We start from the raw sequence: 24,504 nt of genomic DNA, 5'->3' as shown, positions 1-24,504 counted from the left end.
CATTCAGCAAATATTCAACAAGTATTGACAATCAACTGTGACACTTAGATGTGGTCTAATTCATGCGCCAGATATCTGATTCATGTTTCAAAAGATATCTTGGCTGCTACATAACAGAATAGATTTTAGGTGGCCTGGGTTTGAAAGGAAGAGACAGGTTAAGATACTGTTATAGGTGCCCAGGCAATAGAAAAGCATGGCTTGGACCAGGGTAAGAGTAGGGAAAAGGGGTCAGATATTGATTGGATCATTTAAAAAGTAGAGCCGATAGTACCTGTTCATGGATTATATTTCATTATAAGAGAAAAAGGAATCAAGAACTCCTAGGGCTTTGGCTTGAACCACAAGCTGAAACAGTGCCATTTGCTGAGCTAAGCAAAACCATGAATTTAGGGTTAGGAGGGAATCAAGAGTTTTCTTAGGAACCAGTCATATTTTAGATTCCTAATAGTTATCCAAATGAAAAATTAAGCAGGCAGGTTGGATATGTGAATCTAGCAGTCAAGGGTACAGTCAGGATGACTGATTAGTAGTCATTAGTGTTTAAACCTCCACATTGTCTGCAGCTTAAACTTCTCCCCTGAATTTCAGGCTTTTACATTGTACTACCTACTCGGCATCTTCACTTGAAGATCCAATAGATATCTCAGGCTTAATGGTTACAAACCTGAACTACTGATCATTCCCATAAAACTTGTTCCACAAACCATCTTCCCTCTTTCAGTTCATACAAACTCGGTTCTTCTCAGTTCTTGTGGCCAAAATTTTGGACTCCCTCTTTTCACATTCTACATATAATCAGTCTATCAGCAAATCCTATTGATACTACCTGTATAAGAATTTAACCACTCCTAGCCACCTCCACTGCTATCATCCGAGTAATCATTCTGTCTTGCCTGGATTATTGGAATTTCCTCCCAGATCATCCTCCAACTTTGCCTCCCTGCAATCTGTTCAGCATTTAGCATTCACGGAAATGCTTTTGACTGTGATTTCGATCATACCACGGTAAGATCGCCACTCTTCTCAAAGTAAAAGCCAAAATCCTTACAGTGGCTCCTACACACACTGCTCCCTCATTACCTTTGACCTCACTTCCTATATTCTGATCCTGCTCGCTCACTCTGCACCAACCACAGAAACTCTTTACCGTTTCTCAAATCTTCTGTCTTGGGGCTTTGTATATGTTTTCCCCTCTGACAAGAATGTTCTTCCCTTAATAGCCACATGGCTCATTATGCTATTTCTCAATGATGCCTACCCTTTCTAATATATAAATAATAGCCTATTATATGAATAATATATAACCTATTGTATAAATGATACTCCCTCTCCTGGCATTCCTTATTCCTTCCTACCTTAATCTGTTTTTATTTCCATAGCATTTTCATATTCTAACATACTGTATAATTTGCTTATTTCATTATACAAATATATTTTATGTATATGTATGCAAATATATATATTATGTTGAACTCCTGTTAATTGATGGATAGATGGTATTTTAAAATGTAGAACTTGAAGCTTTTTTGTTTGTATGAATTTTACCTACAGATATATTCACTCATGATGAAGTGGCATATGTACAAGGTTATTCATTATAATGTTGTTTGTAATAGTAACCGGTTGGAAATGCCTAAATGTCTTTCAGTAAGTCGCTAATCAAATATATCATGATATATCTATAGAATGGAATATGGTGCAGCTGAAAAGAGATCAAAGAAATTCTTTACTAGCGTAGAACTATCTCCAAGATATACTAAGTGTGAAAAGGGCGTGATTTAGAGCCATTTGTAGAGTATAAAAACATGCTAACTCTAGAAGGATTCATGGGACTAGAAAATGGTTCCTCTAAGGAAAGAAACTACATGGCTAAGGGTGGAAGGGGGATTTTGTGCTATACAATCTTTGGGCCTTTTGAATTTTGAAGAAGTGAATATATTGTCATATTAAATAAATAATTTAAAAATTTTTTAAATGCCATGGGACTAGGTAAACTTATCTAGGAGATAATGTAGATAGTGACCAGAGGGATGGAAAGATGGCTTCTCATACTAACCATGTAATGCAAATGTTAACAAGAAAGTAGTATAATTATTGTTATTAAGCTTTAAGGAAATGGATATTCAGAAAGATTTAAGTGGCTTACCTTAGATCATTCAGCCAGTAAATTTCGGAGTTTGGATTTATTTCTCCTAACCTTTTAAACTCATATCTATTTCTGAAAGTTATTATATAGTTGCCATTTACATCAGTTACTAATTAACTTTGAACGGTATGTATTGTGGCATAATTTATGGGATCAGCATGAATTTTGTGCTGAAAACAAACATGGCTTATATACACTTGAAAGCCTCATAAGACCATGTTTTCTGAATGTGTTTGTATTTAGTCAATACTATATTGTAATGATTTGTTTGGATTTTTCGAGTTAGTCTTTTCCTAGTCTTTTGTTTTTTATTTTATTGAGGTAAAATTTATGTAACAAAAAATTAACTGTTTTAAACTGCATAATTCAGTGGGATTTAGTGAATTCACAATATTGTGCAACTGCCACCTCCTTCTACTTCTAAACCATATTCCTCATGCCAAAAGTAAGCCCCGTACCTATGATGCAGACCCTTCCCATTTCCTTCTCTCCTCAGTCCCTGGCAACCATCACTCTGCTTTCTGTCTCTGTGGATTTACTTATTCTAGATATTTCATATAAATGGAATCATACAGCACGTAGCCTTTTTGTTTGGCTTCTTTCATAGTATTTTTATTATTCACTTTTATTTGTTTCAAGAAATGGGGTCTTTCTCTGCCACCAGGCTGGAGTGCAGTGGTGCAACCATAGCTCACTGCAGCCTCAAACTCCTTGGCTTAAGTGATTCTACCACCTTAGCCTCGCGGGTAGCTGGGACTATAAGCATGTACCACTGTGCCTGGCTATTTTTTTTTTTTTTTTTTTTTTGCCTAGGCTTGTCTCAAACTCCTGACTTCAAGTGATCCTCCCATCTCAACCTCCCAAAGTAGTGGGATTACAGGGGTGAGCCACCATACCTGGTCTCATAGTGTTTTTGAGGTTCATCCACACTGTAGTATGTATCACTATTTCATTCTTTGCTATGGCTGAATAATAATAGTCCATTTTATGTACATACCACAATTTGTTTATCCATTCGTCCTTCCATAGACATTTGGGCTATTTCTGCCTTTGGCTATTGTGACTGGTACTGCTATGAATATATGTGTACATGTAGTTTTGATTTGTATTTTCCCGGGGAGTAATTATATTCAGCATCTTTTTATATGCTTATTGGCCATTTCTTTGGAGAAATGATTTTTCAAGTCCTTTGTCCATTTTAAAATTAGGTTGTTTATCTTTTTGTTACTGCTTTGTACATGTTCTTTACATAAACTGAATTCTAGAGTCTTATCAGATATATTATTTGCAAATATTTTCTCCCATTTTGTGGATTGTCTTTTCACTTTGTTTTTATTATTTATTTTTAATTGTTTTCTACAGACAGGGTCTCACTCTGTTGCCCAGGCAGGAGTGCAGTGGCACGATCATACTCACTGCAACCTCAAACTCCTTGGCTCAAGTGATCCTCTTGCCTCAGCTTCCCAAGTAGCTAGGAGTACAGTCCCGTGCTACCACACCCAGCTAATTTTGATAGTGTTCTTTAATGTACATGTTTTTAGTTTGATGAAATCTAATTTATCTATTTTTATATTGTTCCTTATGTGTTTGGTGTCATATTTAAGCAGTTGTTGGAAATTCAAGGCCATGAAGTTTTGTCTAGTTATTTTGTAAGTCTTATAGCTTTAACTATTAAATTTAGAACTTTGATCTGTTTTTAGTTAGTTTTCATAAATGGTTTGAAGTTAGGGTCTAGCTTCTTTCTTTTGCATGTGGATATCCACTTGTCATAGCACCATTTATTGAAGAAACAATTCCTTCCCCAATAAATGGTATTGACATCTATATTAGTTCATTTTCACACTGCTATAAAGAGATGCCTGAGACTGGCATCTTTTTATAAAGGAAAGAGCTTTAATTGACCCAGTTCTACATGGCTAGGGAGGCCTCAGAAAACGTATACTCATGGCAGAAGGCAAAGAAAAAGCAAGTATCTTCGTCACAAGGCAGCAGGAGAGAGAGAACACACAGGAAAAACTGACATTTATAAAACCATCAGATCTCATGAGAATTCACTCACTATCATGAGAACAGCACGGGGTGAACCGCCCCCATAATCCAGTCGCTTCCCTCCCTCAACATGTGGGGATTATAGGGCCCTCTCTCCCTGGACACATGGCGATTGCAATTTGAGATGAGATTTGGGTGGGGCACAGAGGCAAACCATACCCACATCTTTATTGAAAGTCAGTTGACCATAGATATTTATTTCTGTACTCTCAGTCCATGTGTTTTTTGATGCTTTCAGGTTTTCAGTTATCATTGTTAGAAATGGCCACACCCCTTTTGTCTGCCCTTCTCCCAGACTGTCTGTCCCTCTTGGCCATTAAGAAACATTGCTTTAAATTACCTCCATCAAAATAAATGTCCCATTTGTTATTTTATAATTTTATATTTCTAAACACAAAGTGTTTATACAAAAGAATGATGTATGTTCTGAATATGACCTCTTTCCAAACATGAGAACCATGTGTTGAAAAATCTGTTAAGTTCAGACATTGAACATTATAGTGTGTCATTTTTAAATTTATTTCTTAATTTCATGCCTGCCCCCCAATATATTGATATTTTTGTTTTCCCTTTATTTAAAAAGATCCCATCCTCGTGTGTTTTACTCCTACTAACAGTAGCCTGTCACCCAGAGACTGCTGTTATGGCAGCAGGTCGCAGCATAAACTGGTGCAGAACCACAGCAGTGACCAGTTTTTTTGGCAACAAGCTCTCCACATCAAGACACCCTTTCTGGTGCAGCTCTCCTAACTGATTCAAACAGCCTTCTGCAGAAAACATGACGAGTGGGATAGGGTCACAAAGCAGGATCCAAGATTGGAATGGTATTAAATGAATGTAAGGAAAGGAAAGTAAAAAATGTGAGGAGAAAAGACAGTAAGGATTCTCACGTTGCAAGTAAAAGATGAGTTGTAATTGAAGTAACATGTATCAAAAGCTGGGTGTTTAGGTAATAAACCATTTGATCTAATCAGTACCTGGCTTATATGGAACTAGACCCCTGTGGTTCTTTCCCCGGCCTTCCAACACAGCCTTGTTACTGTCCCTTCCCCTTTCACCTTCATATTAAATAGGAATTTGTTAGGTCTCAACTCGCGGCCTTCTGATCTTCTCTCTGTGCTCTTTCTTAATTATGTTAATTTGCTGAGGAGAACACATTACCTAAATGCATCTCCTCTTGTCCAAATGTGTATTCGCTGAGATACATGGTACTTATTTCAAAGACTTTCCCTATTCAACTGAAGTAACAGCAATGGCAATAATTGCAGTTTGTACACATGACATTCCAGAAGAGGCCACCCTGACCACCGGTCTTTTACATGATCCCACAGCAGCCCAGTGTGGAGGCACCCAGAACTGTATCTCTGAGGTCACTGCACTTCCTGCCGCTGCCCTGGCAGTGCTATAGTGACAGGGACAAGTGTGAATACACTGCGTTGGCATGGAGTCAGCACTTTGATTTTGCATTGTCATTATAAAGACATTCATAATCTAATGCTGATGCTGAATCACATTTGAGGAATACATGTGCAGGGCAAACTTTTTTATGGCTTTTTTTCTGTTTTTTTTTTTTTTTTTCTTGTATTTACCTTACAAGGTTAAAAAAAAATCAGGCCTAAAATAGAGAATTTTCAAAATTGAAACTTTCTAATTCTTTTTTATTGGAGCTTTTTTTTTTTTAATTTTGTGCTGATTGGACTGTGTTTAAAAAATATTTTTACCTATTATTGTAATGGTAGCAGGCAGCACTACCCAGTGTAACTAAGTCTGAGTGAATTTTACATTCCAGTTGGAGAACAACTCCAAAATGTGCCCTAGAAATGTTTACTTACAAGACAAATTGCAAATGCTTTATCTGTTTTTTTCTCTTACGTGTAGATACTTATTTTAATAAATTTGGCAATACTAAATGTATTTTCATTTCCTTTCCCAATACAGGGCATCACATTTGATGAATTCAGGTCATTTTTCCAGTTTTTAAACAACCTAGAAGATTTTGCAATAGCCTTGAATATGTATAACTTTGCAAGTCGTTCTATAGGGCAAGGTAAGTAATCATTTACAAAAATTAAAAGCAAGAAGTAATACTATGTTGTTTCTATAGATTTTGTCAACCAATTAATTAAATATGACATATCACCCATCAACTTGTGTGAAAGTCCGGTGTATACTTTCAATGACAAGTCAGTTCTGGTACTTGTCAGAAAACAGCCATGAGGAAGAAACCTCGTGGCCACTGGGTGACCTTGAGGGACTTGCGTCTACCTTTGGAAGAACCAGCTGGTCATGCCCTGTTCTCACAGGATGGTATTTATTTTACTAATTTAATGCCTGCCGACTCAGAAACTGGAATTTTCTCAGCAGAGGAACCTCTCAGCCATGGACTTACATTACCCAACTAACCTGTAAAACTGAGTATCAGTTTTGTGTAATTTTCAAAGAAATACAGTGGTCATAGAATTCAGAATGCTGGTGTCCGCAGAGCCAGCTGTCTTTGGCTGTAGGTGGACTAAGAAGCCAAGCCCTTTTCCTAGGATCCTGTGGCCATGATCACCTTCCCTCCCCTCATGGCCATGTCCTTTTTAAAACTTCCTGCCATATGGGGACTTTGTTTGTCTTTAAGGTGATTTTACCTGTCTCTCCCATAATCTAATGTATGTTAATGCACAAGCTTAAACCCCAGAGGACAGTCTTTTTTTTATTATGTTTTAGAGAGAAGCCAAACTGTAGTCCCTAAGTGCTGATGATAATTATCTCTTTCCCAAAACCATAGATACTGATTTCATTATGTGGCCTTATTCATTTATTCATTGAATAAGAGAAATGTGAAAAATTTTATATTTTACCCTTTCTGTAGTTTGGATGTTCAAATAACACATATGCTCAACCCATTTTAGTGTTTTAAAGCCAAAACCTTTGGGAACTCTGCCTCTATAGACTAACCTTTACTGCTGTGATAAACCTAATCAACCTGTGAAGAAACAAATCAGTATCTGGTTACTGGGTTCAGAATAGAAAAGATGTTTGTTTTTTAGAACCGGGAAATGAAATAATTGATGGTGTCGCCTGTCTTGCAGGCGCTAGAAATACATCCATCTCTTTTCGCCACCACAAGTATCTTTATTCAGGTTATTACTTTTTAAAAGGAATATTGCAGTAGCCACCAAAGTGACAATCCTGCTACTAATTACTTTCCTCTTTGATGTTTCCTACACACCTGACAGAATAATCTTCCTTAAAAAATTAACTTTTCTATGACACATCTGCATGGAAAACTTTTAAGTTTTCCGATTGCCTATTGAAGAACGTTCTGGTTCCCTGCCTCAAAGTGCCTGTGCAGAGCTTCTCCGTATCCTAGATGTCCCCGGCTCCACCCAGACCAGACTCCCTGTTTTCTGAAAGTGCTTTATGCCCTTCCACCTCCCCGCATGCCTTGGTTCATTCATGTTATCTCATCTGCCATTTCTGTCATCCCTATAAACTGAAATTGTCCTTTTGTGTTCAGCTCAAAGACAAAATCACAGCCTTTTCTTAACCACTGCCTTTCTCTCCCTTCTCCCTGCTCCACGCTACACACAGAAGCGATCACTCATCTCCAGATTCTCATAGCATTTTATTGGTACTTTTTGTGTGGCCCCGTGTAATGATTATTTGGGCAAGGGTCTCATTTCCCTTCTGAACCGTAAGTTTCTTGAAAACCTATTCGTCTTACTAACTTCTAAAGTATCTGTCACTGAGAGTAGGTGCTCATTAAACATTCATTGAATATGAATGCATTATTAACCTAAGATACAGCTGATGCTTGGCTCTTTTCATTTAAACCACAAAAATTTTTATTACCTGAAAGACAGCATGATTAATGGAAAGCCATGTTGCCTAAGATTGTGATTCACATTTAGAAAACAACTTCTTTTACAGCCTTTCTAGTAATTAACACATACTGTAAAAATAATGTCTATTCTTTTTCTATGTGACATTTATCTAGATGAATTTAAACGTGCCGTCTATGTAGCTACTGGACTCAAACTTTCACCACATTTAGTGAACACCGTCTTCAAGATTTTTGATGTTGACAAAGATGATCAATTAAGTTACAAAGAATTTATTGGAATTATGAAAGACAGACTCCATAGAGGATTCCGGGTAAACCTATGCGTTTTAAACCTATTGATATCCTTTTTAAAGTCTGAGGGAAATAAATCCATCTTAGGTGAAAAATAATTTGTCTTAATTTCTTAAGGATATAAACATGAATGCTTTATTTGAAAAGAAAAAAACGTAGGTCTTACTTCCCTTAAAAAACAATTTGAGGTGATAAAAGAGAATTCTTTTCTAAAAATACGAAATCAGTTTGACCTTATAATAATTTACTTTCATATTCAATCTAATGTCTTCATCCTAGTTTTTGGAAGAAAAATGTTACCAAATATTTTCAAAAAATTTAGTCTGCATATTAGCTTTTGGTACTATACAAATAAATATCATTATTTGTCATTTTGTTTTATTTTTATTTTATTTTATTTATTCTTTTAGAGACAGGGTCTCACTCTGCCACCCAAGCTGGAGTGCAGTGGCATGATCATAGCTCACTGCAGCCTTGAGCTCCTGGGCTTAAGTGAGCTTCCTGCCTCAGCCTCCCAAGTAGCTGGGACTATAGGTGCATGCCACCATGCCTGGCTAATTTATAATTTATTTTAGTAGCAACGAGGTCACTCTGTTGCCCAGCCTGGTGTTGAACTCCTGGGCTCAAGCAAAACTCCTGCCTCGACCTCCCAAAGTGCTAAGATTACAGGAATGAACCACCGCACCTGGCCACTATTTCTTATTTTAGATGAGACAGATTACCTCTAGGTAGCTTGACACTCTTATGTTACTGCATAATCAGTACTTTTTAATATGAAAAATAAGTTAAACATTTTTTGTCTATTGAAATCTTACAGTAAAAACTAATTACCAGAAATTCAGTGATTTTTTTCCCCAAGAAACAAGTTTTAAAGCTAGAAATATAGTATGAATCAGTAAATGTGTACACATGTAACATATTATGGATGTGCCCCAAATAGAAAAAGAGAAAAAATGTTCTATTAAAATTAAGAACTAGAATATTCAATCTTCCCTCTTTCTAAAATATCCCTAAGTTTTATACTTTTTTTTTTTTTTTTCTTGAGACAAAGTCTTGCTCTGTTGCCCGGGCTGGAGCGCAGCGGCGTGATCTTGGCTCACTGCAAGCTCTGCCTCCCAGGTTCAAGTGATTCCCTTGCCTCAGCCTCCTGAGTGGCTGGGACTACAGGTGTGCATCACCGCACCCGGGTAATATTTTAATAGAGACAGGGTTTTGCCATTTTGGCCAGGCTGGTCTCAAACTCCTGACCTCAAGTAATCCTTTCCCTTTGGCCTCCCAAGTGCTGGGATTACAGGCATGAGCCACCACACCTGGCCAGTATTATACATTTTAAAAGAGAAAAAGTTATATATCTAAAACCTCAAGATTCATCTTAGACAGTGTTTTTACAGATTTTTAATGACTTTTAAGTCCAAGCTACTTGAGTAAAGATGCTGTGTACTTAACTGCCACCTGGTGGTTAGTTGTTAACATTTTCGATGGTGCCAGAAGTACTTGAAACAACATACATTGAAATCATTTATTTTGCCTCAAAAATTTTAGAGTAGCAAAGTCAAATTAAATATAAAGTACGCTAGAAATGTTTGACACTGGCTCTCTTAAGTGTTACATTTTTATTTTTATTTATTACATATCTGTGGCCTTTATCATTTTATTTACATTTGCACTTTTTTTAATTTTTATTTTTAATCTACAAATAGTAGCATATAAATATGTATTTATGGGGTAAATGTGATATTTTGATTATATATAGTGGAATGATTATATCAAACTTATTAATAAATCCATCAGCTCACATACTTATTTTGTTGTGAGGACATTTTAAATGTACTTTTTAAAAACAGTTTTGAAATATGAAGTACATGATTACTAACTATTGTCACCTTACTGTACGATAGATCTCAAAAACATATTCCTCCTGTCTAACTGGAACTTTGAATCCTTTGGTCAACTTCTCCCCTTTCCTCCCCAATCCCCCAACCCTTTAGCCTCTGGTAGCTAACATTCTACTCTCCACTTCCATGAGTTTGACTTTTTAGATTCCACATATAAGTGAAATCACGCTGCATTTGTCTTTCTGTACATTTGCACACTTTGTCTTCTATTCTACAGGGTTATAAAACAGTCCAGAAGTATCCCACTTTCAAATCCTGCCTGAAGAAAGAACTTCATAGCAGATAAGTATGTTAGCTTCTATTTGTCTAAATTTGTTCAGTAACAGTAGGGATCATAATTTATTTTTCTGTTATAACATTTAGAAAGTAGCTGAAAGAAATACAATTATCTAATTTATTTTTAATTTTTAAGTGATTAGAGTATCTTGATGGAAAAATTTTACGTTAAACTTGAAGTTCTGTATGTGAGCAGACACAATGTAATAAATCCAAATTGGACTTGTATAATATAGGATAATTAGCACCCAAAGAATATTTGCAACTGTTTTATAGGATCATGATTCTGAGCATCCACAAAAAATAACAGCTTTTTTTTTTAGTTATTTTAGTTGTCTGGCATTATATTAAGTATTCTTCCACAGGTGGTATCTCATTTAATTCTCACAGATATCCCATTTAACAGCAGAGAAAAATCAATGTTTAACAAGTAACTCGCATAGGATAACTTGCTAGTCAGTGGAAAACCAGAATTTAAGCTTCATTCTATCCTATTCATTTATTATTTCCTATTTATTATATCTTATTATTCTTTACCACATTTTATGTATTATTTATGACCCAAAGAAATGCATCAAACTTGTTTCCAATCTCCAAGTGAGGGTTTTTTTTTTTCTTTTTTCTTTCAAAAGTCAACTGTAGCTATAAAATTTTGGTCAGTTGTGGGTTTTTATTAGTTAGATTTCTGCAATGGAGATTTTGCTGTTTGTTTAAAAATGTTTGCAAGTATATTCATGTATATGTTTCTTGCTGTTTTTCTCAAGCTTGAAGCATAGATAGATAGATAGATAGATAGATAGATAGATAGATAGATAGAGGTGTTTCCCGAAGAGGTTCTTCAGCACATCAATGTATACTTAAAAAGGAAAAAAAAAAAAAAGAGTTGCTTAGTCAAGTTTAAGAAATATAATAAAAATGGTTAAATAAGTTTCTTCCCCACAGAGTTTATTAGATTGTAATATGCTACTATTCATTTTGTCTTGCCAAAAGGAAATGGCAGTATTCGGCATTTTGCAAATTAGGTTTGGGATCTGTTGTTTTATGGAGCCCATTTTGGGAAATACTCATCTAAAATGTTTACAGGCAAGCAGGCTTACTTATTTGTCTAGGGTGGTAACCCTTGTAGCTGAGTTAACAAAAGAAGTCAGGTCTTCCTAATCTGCATTTTAAGGAATTTTAAACTGCCTTATAAATTCTTAAACGTTTAAAAAAAAGGAGGACCATTGACCATTGACTGCTATGTCCACACGGGTAGTGCCCCCGACCGACTTGTAGTAGTATCACACTGGCTTCACCGATTCTAAGTAATAGAGCATAGAGCCATACCTGGAAGTGGCTGCCTTTTTCTAAGCCTAAGACTGAGGATTGCACAAATTACTAAACAAAACACTCAGCTTTTAAGTCTTTGTGTCTTATACTTTATGTGGGGTGTTTCTGTTGAGTTCCTTACTGTTTCATATTATTATAAGAATATTTGATTAACACTATCACCTCAGAATTATGTCTTAAATAAATATTGCTTTTGTGTTACTATTTTTTTAATTAGATACTCCTAAAACAAAGTTTAAAGGATTACTATCGGTGTGACAAATAACAAGAAGCAAAATTTTCAGAGTGGAAGCAGGTCTGAGGTCAGAAGAAGTAGAGGATGAAGGAAAAGGTGAATGCTATGAAATTGATATTTTTTCTGGAACTGAATTCTTAAACATAAAACAGATAAAATGCATCTTGTTACTACAAATGTTATATATATAAAATCAAGCCGAGTTTTTGCCTTGATTTGCTGAACTCTGCACTTTTTCATTCCCTTCAGAAGTACATAAATACTTCCGGTGACTACATATGAATGTATTTTCAATATTTATTTATTAATTTATTCATTAGAAGTTTGCCTCATTTCAAAATAATTTATGACTCATGGAATGTTGATCGCCTAAAAATGAACATTGCATTTTCTCTGATTTTGGACTGTGAACTTATTTTTGGAGATGAATATTGCTTGAGATTTATAAGACCCTTAGAATTATTATTAAATTCCTGTTATTTTCCCAGTTTTTAATTACACTGAGATAATTTTGAAAACAAATAGAAATTAAGCTACTATATAAAACGATTGTTTACATGTACTTTTAACTTTTAAAAGTACTTAATTAACATATGTTGTTTGACTTGTATAAAGTTTTTAAAAATTTTTGTTCATTTGCCAAAGTCAACAGAATGTCTGTTATTCTTTTATGTATACAGTAAAGCAATTTAAAGTGTAGAATTTTTCTCCCCAAAAAAGTCATGTGTTGATCGTAGAAGCAGTGGTAGTTGTTGTAACAGTAATCATTGTCATTGTCATTATCTTCTTAAACATGAAGCTGCTCCTAATTGTAGGTGGTACACATTAATAACACTAGTGAAAATAATGTCTTACACTCTGTAACTTATTGCATATTGTTAATATATGTCTAGCATCAAATGAGTATTGTAAAAGACTAATATAAAATGGTTTATAAGACTGATGTATATATTAAGTAGAAGCTAATATTTTGTTTCTTGCAAAAGGACCACGTGCAAAAGTGATGCTAAACAGCCAGTAATAGTAATTTAAATATAATTATTATTTCAAAAGAATATGTCTTAAAAGGGAAAATAAAAACTTTCTGTTGAATCACAACAAAATTAGATTTGTACATAGAGAAACAATTTGATAATACTTAATAGACATCTGTTCAATTAAAAATGCTTAGTTTATACAAGAATACTACACAAAAATAGAACAACTAATCTAAATTAATATATTTACATATCACATATGGAAGATAAGTTCATTTATCTTCCTTTCTAAGACATATTTAATGTAGGTTACATATACTCCCAACTATTACTTTGCTTTTGCATATGAAAATAGAAAACACCGACTTTGTTTTTATAAGTTATTAAATGTGAAATTGATCTGCATCAGCTTATTTGTAAAAGTAATGTTATTTCCAAGAAAATGTTACTCTTAGCACTGATTTTGTATTTAGACTTTTTACATTCTTTATCCAATATTACTTATGACAGTAGCTTTAAAATATATTATTCATAAGTTCAAGGATCCCATATAGTATAATAATTTAATTTCACTTTCTTTGACAGTTGATTTAATTGACTAAATGAAAATGCCTGCCAACTAATATAACATACCTCAGGTCTATTGTACCTTACACTGAATGTTCTCAGTATGATTTGGTACCTAAAGTAATTGAAAAAGATGCAGTTTCCTTTAATCCTTGACTATAAGTTAGAGTATGTTGCATACATGGCAAATCCTGCAAATATAGATTAAAAATTAAATTAGCCCATTGAAATCCTTTATAATTCTGTCATTCTCCTAAGGAAGAATACCACTGTACATATGCAATCTTTATTTCGTTCTTTATTGCTTATCAGAGTGAGTGGATGAAAACATTTGTAGGGCTGCAACATAAATTAAAATGTGAATAAATAAATATCCTGATAAAATAGAAAAGAAAGTGGTAAATTACAGTGATTTCCTTCATGTTTTCACTCTTGAACTTTATCACCTTTAAGATGAGAGATAAAAATATCTCACTGAATTGTTGCTTATATCAATTTAAAATTTGCTAATGGTTTGGAAATAATGTACCAACTACATGTATGCTGTTATTGTCAGTGTTTCGTTCTATAGACTGTTCTTTGGAAAAATTTAGTTATACATAAAATTCACATTAAACTTTTTACAGAAAGCATACATGATAAAAAGTTTATGGTACTTCTCAGAATCATTTCATAATAATAAAGTTATTTAGCTTAAGTTCCAACTTACTGTTCTTATTATAAATTTCAAAGCAACCTGTCTTACGTTCTTATATTATCTTAAAATAAATATTCCTGCCCTTGAATCAAGAAACGTTGTACTTGGCTTTTATATGTATCTGTGGACTAATAATGACTTTCTGAAAATGTAACCTTCAAACTTTGGAAATCTTTATGGGTTACTAAACCTCTTTAGATTTTATTCCCTCTTCTGTGGCAACATATGCCAATGACATTTATCTCATCAACACCTTTATAGGTAAGTAAATCACAGAGCTATAAAGCCTCTCAAAGTATATTGCAGGAATTCCTAAATTATAGAACTATGGTCATTGGTACTGGAAAGCTTTTCAGAAAGTTTACATGTGACTTAATGGAATATTAATTTTGTAAGTATCATCTTACTAAGATAACACCTAGAAATGTTTCAGAATACAGTAGTTATTATCCTACTACTTATAGTCATACAGTAAATTAACACTTTTTAAAATATAGTGCTTTTACTTCCAAAAGATATAAAAATATTAATTCCATAATATTCAGAAAGTATAATACAAATTCTAAGTGATAAGAAATCACTGTGGTTTGTCAAAAAATTGGTAGCATTTTTACTTTCTTAGTAGTTCATAAAATAATAGTACACCTTGCAATGTTGTCTTAGATTCTGTGAAATACTTTATTTGTAATTCTCTATATAGCATAATCAGTATTTTTGGCACACATCTTAAAAATGGAGGAATATACCTATAATTGTGACTGTATGCACAGAGAAAGTTTTCTGGGAAAGATAAATTTTGTCCAACACTGTGAAGGAAGAGCAAGAGGTGTACTTATGAAAAATAGAAAAGATAAGAGAATGGAGAGGGATCTGAATGAGGATAGATTTTTTTTTTTAATGGACTGAGTAGACAGTTTTTGGAAAAATAAATGTAAAGAAATGCAAGTTAAAATGACAACATATCCTTTCACCTTGCAGATGGAAAGAATAGTTTTATAATGTATACTCTTGAGTGTCGGGGGCAATTTAGAACTCTCGAATGTTTCTGGTGAGCTGTAAGTTTGGGTGCAACATCTTTGGAGGGCAATCGAGAAATATCTCAAAATTTTACTTGTGGGACTATCATATCCCAAAACATGGGTTAGTAAATTTGCATGTCAATAAATATATTCATTCAATGAAATACTATATAACTATTAAAATAATAACTGAAAAAAGTAGGAGATCCATTTATGTTTATATGACATGATCTGTAAAATATTTTAATGGGAGCACAGTAAGGTATGAAAGAATGTGTACTGTACTACTAGTTTGTGTTTAGAATACACTTTGATTGCATAGAACTATATTTTAGTTTTATTAAAGTTATGTGTATATATTTTTAAAAGACAACTCTAAATAGTCTTTAAAAAAAAAAATACCATCCGTCTTTTGTGCTTCTCAGAGGCACTCTGAAATCTTTTGGCAGTTTCTTTTGGTGTCTGCCTTCATATTTCAAGATAATATGTTTATATCAACATTTTTTTCGATTGGTCTTATTTTTAGCCTATTAACTATTGACTTCCTACAATGGAAGATAAGGATTTGTCTCCCTTACTCAAGTCCCCCTCCAAGACACACAGACATGTTTCCCCTCCACTATCCTTTCAGTATAGAGTATAACTCGAGTTAATTATTATGTCATCTTCAGTTACTATATTTGCTTCCTTATACATCTTCTTACTTTCCCTAGAGTTAATAATTTTCTCCTCTTCAGTTTGCCTAATATTTTGTCTACCTTTTACTTAGTTATAATTAACTTCTCCCAGACTGGTCACCAGAACTATACATGCATGGTTAATATATTTGAATATATAAGGTAATAGGTAAGGTTTTATTATGTTAGAAATGCCTGCTAGAGCTTTCCATCCTACTGTCCCATCTAGAATGGTTGTCCTCTAGGCCTGGCCCAGAGCTGTTATTTTAGGATCTCCCCTCTCTCTCTCTTCAAGATTGTATTTAACCCTCTCTATTGCCTAGGTCATCCTGTTTCTTACCTTTTAGTTTTCGGAGTGGAACATAAGCCTCTGTATTTCCTGAGAAAGGTTGCACAGTAAATTTTGAGATCTCTTATGCTGAAAATGCCTTTATTGTACGCTCCTACTTGGGTGGCGGCTCGTCCAGGGATAGAAATAGAGAATGGTACACCTTTTCCCTCAGAATTGTGAAAGCATTGCCCCCCTGTCTTCCAGCTTCCAGTTTGTTCCCAAGAAATCAGATGCTATTCTGATCCATTACCTTTTTTTCTTCTTTCTAGGAGTTAGTAGAATCTTCCCTTTGTCCCTACTATTCCAAAATTTCAAATTAAGGTACCTCGATAAAGGTATTTTGTTTGATGTCTGTGCTGAGCACTCAATAGTCTTTTCAACCTAAAAACTCATGGCACTCAGTTCTGGAAAGAAATTGTAATTATTTATTTCAGAACTTCCTCCCCTCTTGTTTTCTCTGCTCAGTTTTCCTGGTATTTCTATTATTCAGATATTGAATCTCCTGTACTCAGCCTGTCATCTTTTTTTTCCGCTGTTCATGTCTTTGTCTTTTTATTGTACTTTTTAAAGATTTCCTCTTAATCTTCCATCTGTTTTCTTGAGGTTTTTTTATTTCATCATATTCTTTTTTCCTGAGTTTTCCTTTTTTATTTTCTCCCATTCTTGTTTCATCTATTATCTTTTAATCTCTCTGATTATTTTGGTTTATTTAAAGTTTCCTTGTACTCCCTTCATTGCCTTATTTGTTTTTTTCACATTTGTATTTTGGGTTTCTCTTATTAGAGATACTTCTCAAATATCAGGCAATCCTTTGCTATATGTTCATATTTACAAAGAAATTGGAAACTTTGTGACTGAGATGAACTTTTTGACTGATGGATTTTATTCTTTGCTATTTTAGCTGGGGCATTCCATATGAGGAATTTTGACTATCAGTATATATAGGTCTTTTCTTTTTGACTGACCAGATTTCTCCTGCCTGGTAGTTTAAAGGTTGGCTGCTATTTTGTTCAAAGTTGAGAGTGAAAAAGAAATCTTTAATCCCCTTTCTTATGTTACCCCCAACTTCCACTCCTCTCTTCTTCTTGTGCATACAGCGGCTCTCTGATGGCCATGCATGGTGGCTCATACCTGTAATCCCAGTACTTTGGGAGGCTGAGGTGGGTGGATCATGAGGTCAGGAGTTCGAGACCAGCCTGGCCAAGATGGTGAAACCCCATCTCTACTGAAAATACAAAAATTAGCTGGGTGTGGTGGTGCACACCTGTAGTCTCAGCTACTTGGGAGGCTGAGGTGGGAGAATAACTTGAACCTGGGAGGTAGAGGTTGCAGTGAGCCAAGATTACACCACTGCACTTAGCCTGGGTAACAGAGCAAGACTCTGTCTCAAACAACAACAACAACAACAACAATAAAAAACACCTCTCTGGTTTGAACACTGAAGGGTTTTCTGCTGATGTGTTTAGGAGGGGGGATCCAGGGGGAATGTGTTTCAGGCAGGGAGGAGTCTGGAATCTAAATGCTTTCTAAACAGTTTCAATCAATCCTTCTTATAGTACCACCTTCAGAGGCACCTGAATCCTTCACTTAAGACTTTGAGGAACTCTACAGGGTGAGTCTGCCACTTTCAAGGTGTCTCCCTATTGCAGGCATTTAAGTTCTCTATGGTCTATGAGTTTATTACCGTATGTTTCTGCAATTTAAAAGTTTTGGCTCTGTACTCTCTTCTAGTTTTCCTGTCCTTGAGAAAGAAAACTATACTTTAAAAAAAAATCCTTTTCTGTCCTTATAGTATGGTTTCAAGAGGGAGTGAGGAAAAATGGGCATCCAAAACAACGTATTTAACTCTATAGTTAGACATAGATATATCTGGAAGTACCCACAAGGAACTTAAGAATGGTTATCTTTGAAGATGGGGGCATGGTTATATTCAATGAGCTGTTATTGAACTATCAGAGTGTTTTTAGTATGGGTATGTTTACTTTTTAAGAAAAGCACTTTTTTTTAAATTTTATTTTTTGAGACGGAGTCTCGCTCCGTTGCCCAGGCTGGAGTGCAGTGGCGCAATCTCGGCCCACTGCAAGCTCCGCCTCCCGGGTTCACGCCATTCTCCTGCCTCAGCCTCCTAATTTTTTGTATTTTTAGTAGAGACGGGGTTTCACCGTGTTAGCCAGGACGGTCTCGATCTCCTGACCTCATGATCCGCCCGTTTCGACCTCCCAAAGTGCTGGGATTACAGGCGTAAGCCACCGCGCCCAGCAAGAAAAGCACATGTTTAAAACTTAGGATCTCAGTCTGGTAAAAGTGGGAATAAATTCTGAAGGCCATGTATTGGGTGAATTTATTCACCAAATCTAGAGTTAGACGACTACTTGAAGTGGGAAGAAATGGTTTGAAGAAAGAATAAAAGTATTATGGTGATTGTAAATTTGTGGAACTACCACACAGTTTAAGTTTGGATGGTAGGACTGGAGAAGGAAGGAATTGATCAGGGAACATCAGGGGGAATCAGTTACGGGGTTAAAAAAGGTCAAGATGGCAGCCAGACTCTCTGACACAGTATATTCTGGTCACATTTACCATCAGAGACAGCTGAGCTTGATTATTAATCTCATTCAGTTTGGCATTTCCTATATGCATATTTTTTAGGAATGAAGCAATTAGCTTAAAGGTAAGCACATTAGTCTGCTAGCAGATTTTAAACTGAGGTAAAATGAGAGTTTAGGACAGAATAAAAGACAGTAAAGATATTTTGAGTGTATGCCCTGTCATGCTTTTGCAAGCTCTAGGTGCTATAAGAGTTAAACGTTTAAGCTGAAAAATCTATAAAAAGCACCCTGAAAATCTATACTTTTTTGTGTCATTGCTGTTTGGTGCTAAGAGGTTCTCAAGAAAGTGAGTATCTTATGTACCATTTGTGCTGTAATATTTAATTACAGTGAGTGTACAGAAGATTAGCTGTCACAAATATTCTTTTGAAATCAGATTGCACATCAAAACTGCATTGTGCCCTGCTAAGTAGGCAAATTTAAGAAAGAGGGGAAGGTGATGTCAAGACGTATTGCAAAATGAACAAATAAAGAAATAGGATTTGCTTGGTGTTCAGCCTATTAAAGCATAGCCAAATGTCAGCCTTCATTTGTCAACTTAAATATGTTTTTCTAAAATTTACAAAGATTCAGTCTATGGAAAGTATCCTTCACTGTTTGGACTAAAAAGTAAATTAAGTAAAAGGAAATACTAAATAGGTTATGCTAATAATTCAGTTTCTCACAGTGGTAAATTGCCACATAAAGATGTATGTTAGTAATTCAGATAGAGATAGGCGTTGCCTTTTATTTTTGTTATTTGACTGCTTAGCAAATTAACACATGTGTTTTTGCTTCCAGATATGTGAGGTGTTAAAAGCTTAGGTTAATTTCTGCTCCACAATAGCTAAACCCCAAGTACAACATACACTGAACCATTTCTAGTGTCCAGTGATTTCTTCCCTTCAAAAACAAAAATCAAAAAGGAGGGAAAAATAATTTTTTAAAAAAATCTAAGAGCTGAGTCCCAAGTAGCCAGGAGTGGAAACTATCAGTTTAGAGCCTGAATTGGACTTGCTAGCAGTCACCAAGATCCAGACCATATAAGGGGAGTCTCCTCAGCTAGAGCAACAGAGCTCACAGGTGGTTGGAACTGGAATGGTTGGGAGCCTGCGGGCTTTATAGAGAGGAGAGATTGCCCTCAAGTGAGAGTTCTCTACTGACAGTATGTGAGCATATTGAGCTTCGAAACAGCAGTGAGGGAGAGGACCTGAATGGGACCCCCTCTTCCGAGTTGAAACTTTTAAGAGAATCCCAAAAGTTCCTGAGATTAGTGTACACACACACACACACACACACACACACCCACCCCAGACTGAAACAGAAGAAGCTATCCCAAAAGAGTCTTAGATGATAATCAAGCATAAACTTTTAAAGAATTCTACCAAATCCAGATAAAGCCATCCACTATGAGTGAAAATTAACAGCCAACAATAAATTTAGACTGCAAAGAATGCAGATGTTGGAACTGAATACAACATACAGAAAAGCTATGTGTGAAATTAACTTTGAAATTTCAAAAATGGTTATACAAAATGAGAAAACTGTAGGTATTAAACAGATAGGAGATAGAGTTTCTAGAAATAAGCAGTTGCTGAAATCAAAACCTCCATTGGAGAGCCATGACTATTAGACTTATCCTACCATAAACAACTACGACATTGTACAGTAAATAATTCAGGGCCTTGATCCTTGAAAGAAGGGAAAACTATGTGGTGGACCTCTACATTCACTGGCTTTCTTCCTGGGAGGGCTTTCCAAACGACAGCAGAAGTAAGTGGAGCCCAGACAGAAAAGAGTTGCATGCGATGGCAGAAATGGGACCAGAGTTAAGAATAGCTCAGGTAGCCGAAATGTATGGGACAGAGTACTAGGGAAGGGGAGCTGTGCAGAAAAGAAGCACCAAAAATCTGCATAGGGGTACTCTTAAGTCTGACTGAATACTGAGCTGTACATAAGCAAGGCAAGACTTCTTGGGGCACGGCAGAAAACAGCCACTGGAGGTCACATACTGCTGGGAGCCATCAGAGTTCAAATCAGCCAGCGTGCGAAGGTCTAACTCAACAACCCAAGCATGCGGTAAAGGTCACAGGTTAGGGGTAAGGCTACTGTACCTCTAAAGTAAAGACAACTCTTGACCTATCCTAAAATTGAGCCTTGACAGGATCAAGCTATCCTGTCAGTACTACAGCTACCTGCCAGAACAAAACTCAGTACTTGTACAGGAAGACAGCAAATTCCTGTTGTCAACAGTGTAGTATCCACAACATCCACTATAGAGTAAGCCAGTATTATATAGGCTAAGCAGGAAAATGTGACCCTTAACCAGGGGAGAAAGTCATTCATAGAAACAGGCCCAGAGGAGACCCACATATTTGAATTAGCAGATAAAAACTTTAACAACGATTATAAACATGTTCAAGGGTTTTTAAGTAAAAATAATAGCATAATAGGAAAGGAGACAGTAATTACAGACAGAAAAATGAAAACTATAAAAACCAAATGAGAATTTTAGAATTGAAAAATACAATACTTGAAATAAAAATTCATTCTATGAACCTAATAGAAGATTGGAGACAGAAGAAATGATCAGTAAACTTAAAGGCAGGGAAATACAAGCTATCCAAACTGATGCACAAAAAGGAAAAACTACCAAGGAAAAGAAAATAATTGCGCCTCAGTGAACTATGGAACCATACAAAACAGACTGCGTAAATGTAACTGGAGATCAACAAGAGGGGAAGAGGATGGGAGAGTAAAAGAAAAATTGAAAAAGTACTCACCAAAATTCTTCCCAAATTTGAAGAAATGTATAAGTCAGAGTTTCAAGAAGTTTAACCACAAACACACTCACATCTGTTCATATCCTAGTTAAATGGCTAGAAAGCAAAAGAAAAACTAAAATTTTTTTTCAGAGACAAAAGATATATACAAGGGTAATGATGTTTATTCCTCAGTAACAATGGAGAACAGAAGATAATTGTATAACATCTTTAAAGAGTGGAAAGAAAAAAGTGTCAAACTAGAATAGTATATTCAGTAAAACAGCCTTTTAAAATAATGGTTATATAAAGATATTCCAATAAATATTGTCAGAGAGAATGTAACCAGCGGACCTGCACACAAGAAAAGTTAAAAGAACTTCTTTAGGCAGTTGGGGAATGAAACTAGCCAGAGATTTTGATATATACAAAATAATAAAGTTCACCACATAAATGATAAATGTTTAGTAAAATATACAGTGTTTTCCCTTACATGTATAAAAAGGCAATTGAGACCAGGCGTGGTGGCTCACACCTGTAATCCCAGCACTTTGGGGGACCGAGGTGGTGGATCACCTGAGGTCAGGAATTCAAAACCAGCCTGGACAACATGGTGAAACCCCATCTCTACAAAAGTACAAAAATTAGCCAGGCGTGGTGGTACGTGCCTCTAATCCCGGCTACTCAGGAGGCCAAGGCACAAGAATCACCTCACTAAGGTGGAGGTTGCAGTGAGCCGAGATCTCACCATTGCACTGCAGCCTGAGAGCAAGACTCTGTCTCCAAAAAAAAAAAAAAAAAAAAGCAATTGACTCTGTAAAATGAAAATAATGCATTGCTAAGTTTATCATTAAAGTATTTGATAATATCGCAAAGGACAGAAAGGGGTAAGTAGTAGTATACTATTGTAAGATTGTATGTGCAGTAGCATAGTATTCAGTTAATATAGATTGTGACCCATAGAACCATAAGTGAGTTAAAATGCAATAATTTTTTTAAATGGCTAACCCATAAGGCAGAAAAGTGGGAAACAAAAAAATGGGTACAACAAATAGAATAAAATAGCAAAGTGATTACATAAATTCAACCAAATTAATAATTATGTTAAATGTAAGTTCACTAAACATTCCAACTAAAACTTAGATGTTACCAATTTTTAATGAAGATTATCTGCTGTCTAGAAAATATGTATTTTATATATAAAGACATGGATAGAGTACATGTAAAATGATAGAGAAAAAAGATGCCGTGTAAACAGTAGTAAACTGGAGTGGCTGTATTAACATCAGACAAAATGATGTCAAGGCAAGGAGTATTACCAGATGTAGTAGTTGGGGTCCAGTTACGAGACAAAAACCACCATTTAAACAGGGAAATTTTAATGTAAGAAATGACTGGAATAATGGCAAACTGACTAGTGAAAGTTAAGATAATTTTAACAAATATAAGATACCGGGAGCAACCATTATGGCTAAGATGGAGATAGAGTTCCCAATATAGAGCTTTCCCCCAACTAGGGCTGAAGTCCAGATGTCTTTGGAAAGGGCACACGTTTGATTCACTGGATAGTGGAGAAGTCACTAAGGTGCCTCGTAAGTGGGAGCATAACTGCGAGTTGCTAGAAGTTTCTGGGGTGCCAGGGAAGCCATCCACAGAAAGTAGAGTCTTAAATCATTAGAGTGAACTCACTGAGTGTCAGAGGGAGCGAGTGGTAGCTGGGGACTGCTGGAACCGAAATCTGGAGAAGCAGCCCTCTCTAAGAGCCCAGCATATTTGCAGGATGGCTCTGGGATTCTAGGGCTGAAAAGATGTGAGGAGCAGCGACTTGGTTTGGTGTGCAGGCCCATGCTATCTGGGAAATCCCAGATACCCTATCCCTATCTCCAGCAGCACACGTGAGAAAGTTGCAGCCTGCAGCATGGGAGAAATCACACGGAATTAGCATGCAGGGGAGGGCGGAGTGTACCCTACAAGAGCCCAGAGAGTGAGCCATACCAGAACCAGGAAAGGAAAATCCCTTCCTCCTCCAGCATCCCTCCAGAACCCTCTACTGAAAAGGTTTAACACTAGCCTGGCTAGCAAAGGAGAAATATTTACAAACTCTATCATATTCATTTATTACAAAGTAGGCCAAAATATGGTGAATTTGGAGCTAAAAGGAAATAAATCAAACAGCATAGTCTGCCCCTATGAGTGCTCACGGTCCATATATACCTTCTATACACAATTGAATGTCATACAATAATAACTCCACGTTTCACCTAACAGGATACTCATCATCTTCAAAATGAGGAGATGCAACAATCATTGCATACTGTGCTGTGGCTATATTAATTGCCCTTCAGAATCATCACAGTTCCACTGGATAGCCTGTTGCCCAAAGACTAATTGTGAACTTAACCTCTAGCAACTTGCATATAAAATTTTTTTTAATAAAAAGGAGCAAAAAGAGGAAAATGTGAGCATATATACTTAAGTACATACATATGAAAAGCAAAAAGGAAATACGCAAAATGACTACAGCCCTTTTTGCTGCAGTTGGTCACAAGGTCATAATTGTTACCTATGGCTTCCTTCTTCTACTATTGATTGATTTCGCCCACCTTCAGCCAGAGCGTGGTAGAGTAATTCAAATTCTCATTCCTGAAAGTTCCAAGTCCTCAATTATCCTGCCTTTTATTTTGGTTGCTGTACTTTTCTACTACACTTTTCTGTTGCATGTGGAGTACTAATATACACCCCAAACTGTGTCCTGGGTTACAGACATAGTCTTCCTTGCTCCTAATGTATAAAGGCAACCCAGTTTCCTCTTGGCAGTAGGGATCAATCA

General features: G+C 35.7%; 2 protein-coding genes across 2 annotated transcripts in view; both read left to right on the top strand.

Annotated features, from left to right (window-relative positions):
* LOC105463742 (mitochondrial calcium uptake family member 3) overlaps positions 1–12,152 on the top strand; it is a 92,016-nt gene extending 79,864 nt beyond the window's left edge. The window contains 4 exon segments of the mRNA XM_011711018.2: positions 6,137–6,245; positions 8,184–8,341; positions 10,434–10,502; positions 12,039–12,152. Of these exon segments, the coding sequence (XP_011709320.2) occupies positions 6,137–6,245; positions 8,184–8,341; positions 10,434–10,502 (336 nt within the window). The 3' untranslated portion in view covers positions 12,039–12,152.
* LOC105463741 (zinc finger DHHC-type palmitoyltransferase 2) overlaps positions 12,063–24,504 on the top strand; it is a 111,947-nt gene continuing 99,505 nt past the window's right edge. The window contains exon 1 of the mRNA XM_011711017.2: positions 12,063–12,152. The gene's annotated coding sequence lies outside the window, so the exon portion shown is untranslated. The remainder of the gene's footprint in view (positions 12,153–24,504) is intronic.

This window comes from Macaca nemestrina, chromosome 8 (assembly GCF_043159975.1).
Source record: "Macaca nemestrina isolate mMacNem1 chromosome 8, mMacNem.hap1, whole genome shotgun sequence".
In the NCBI taxonomy this organism is placed as follows: domain Eukaryota; kingdom Metazoa; phylum Chordata; class Mammalia; order Primates; family Cercopithecidae; genus Macaca; species Macaca nemestrina.
This window is presented reverse-complemented; position numbering and strand designations above follow the sequence as displayed.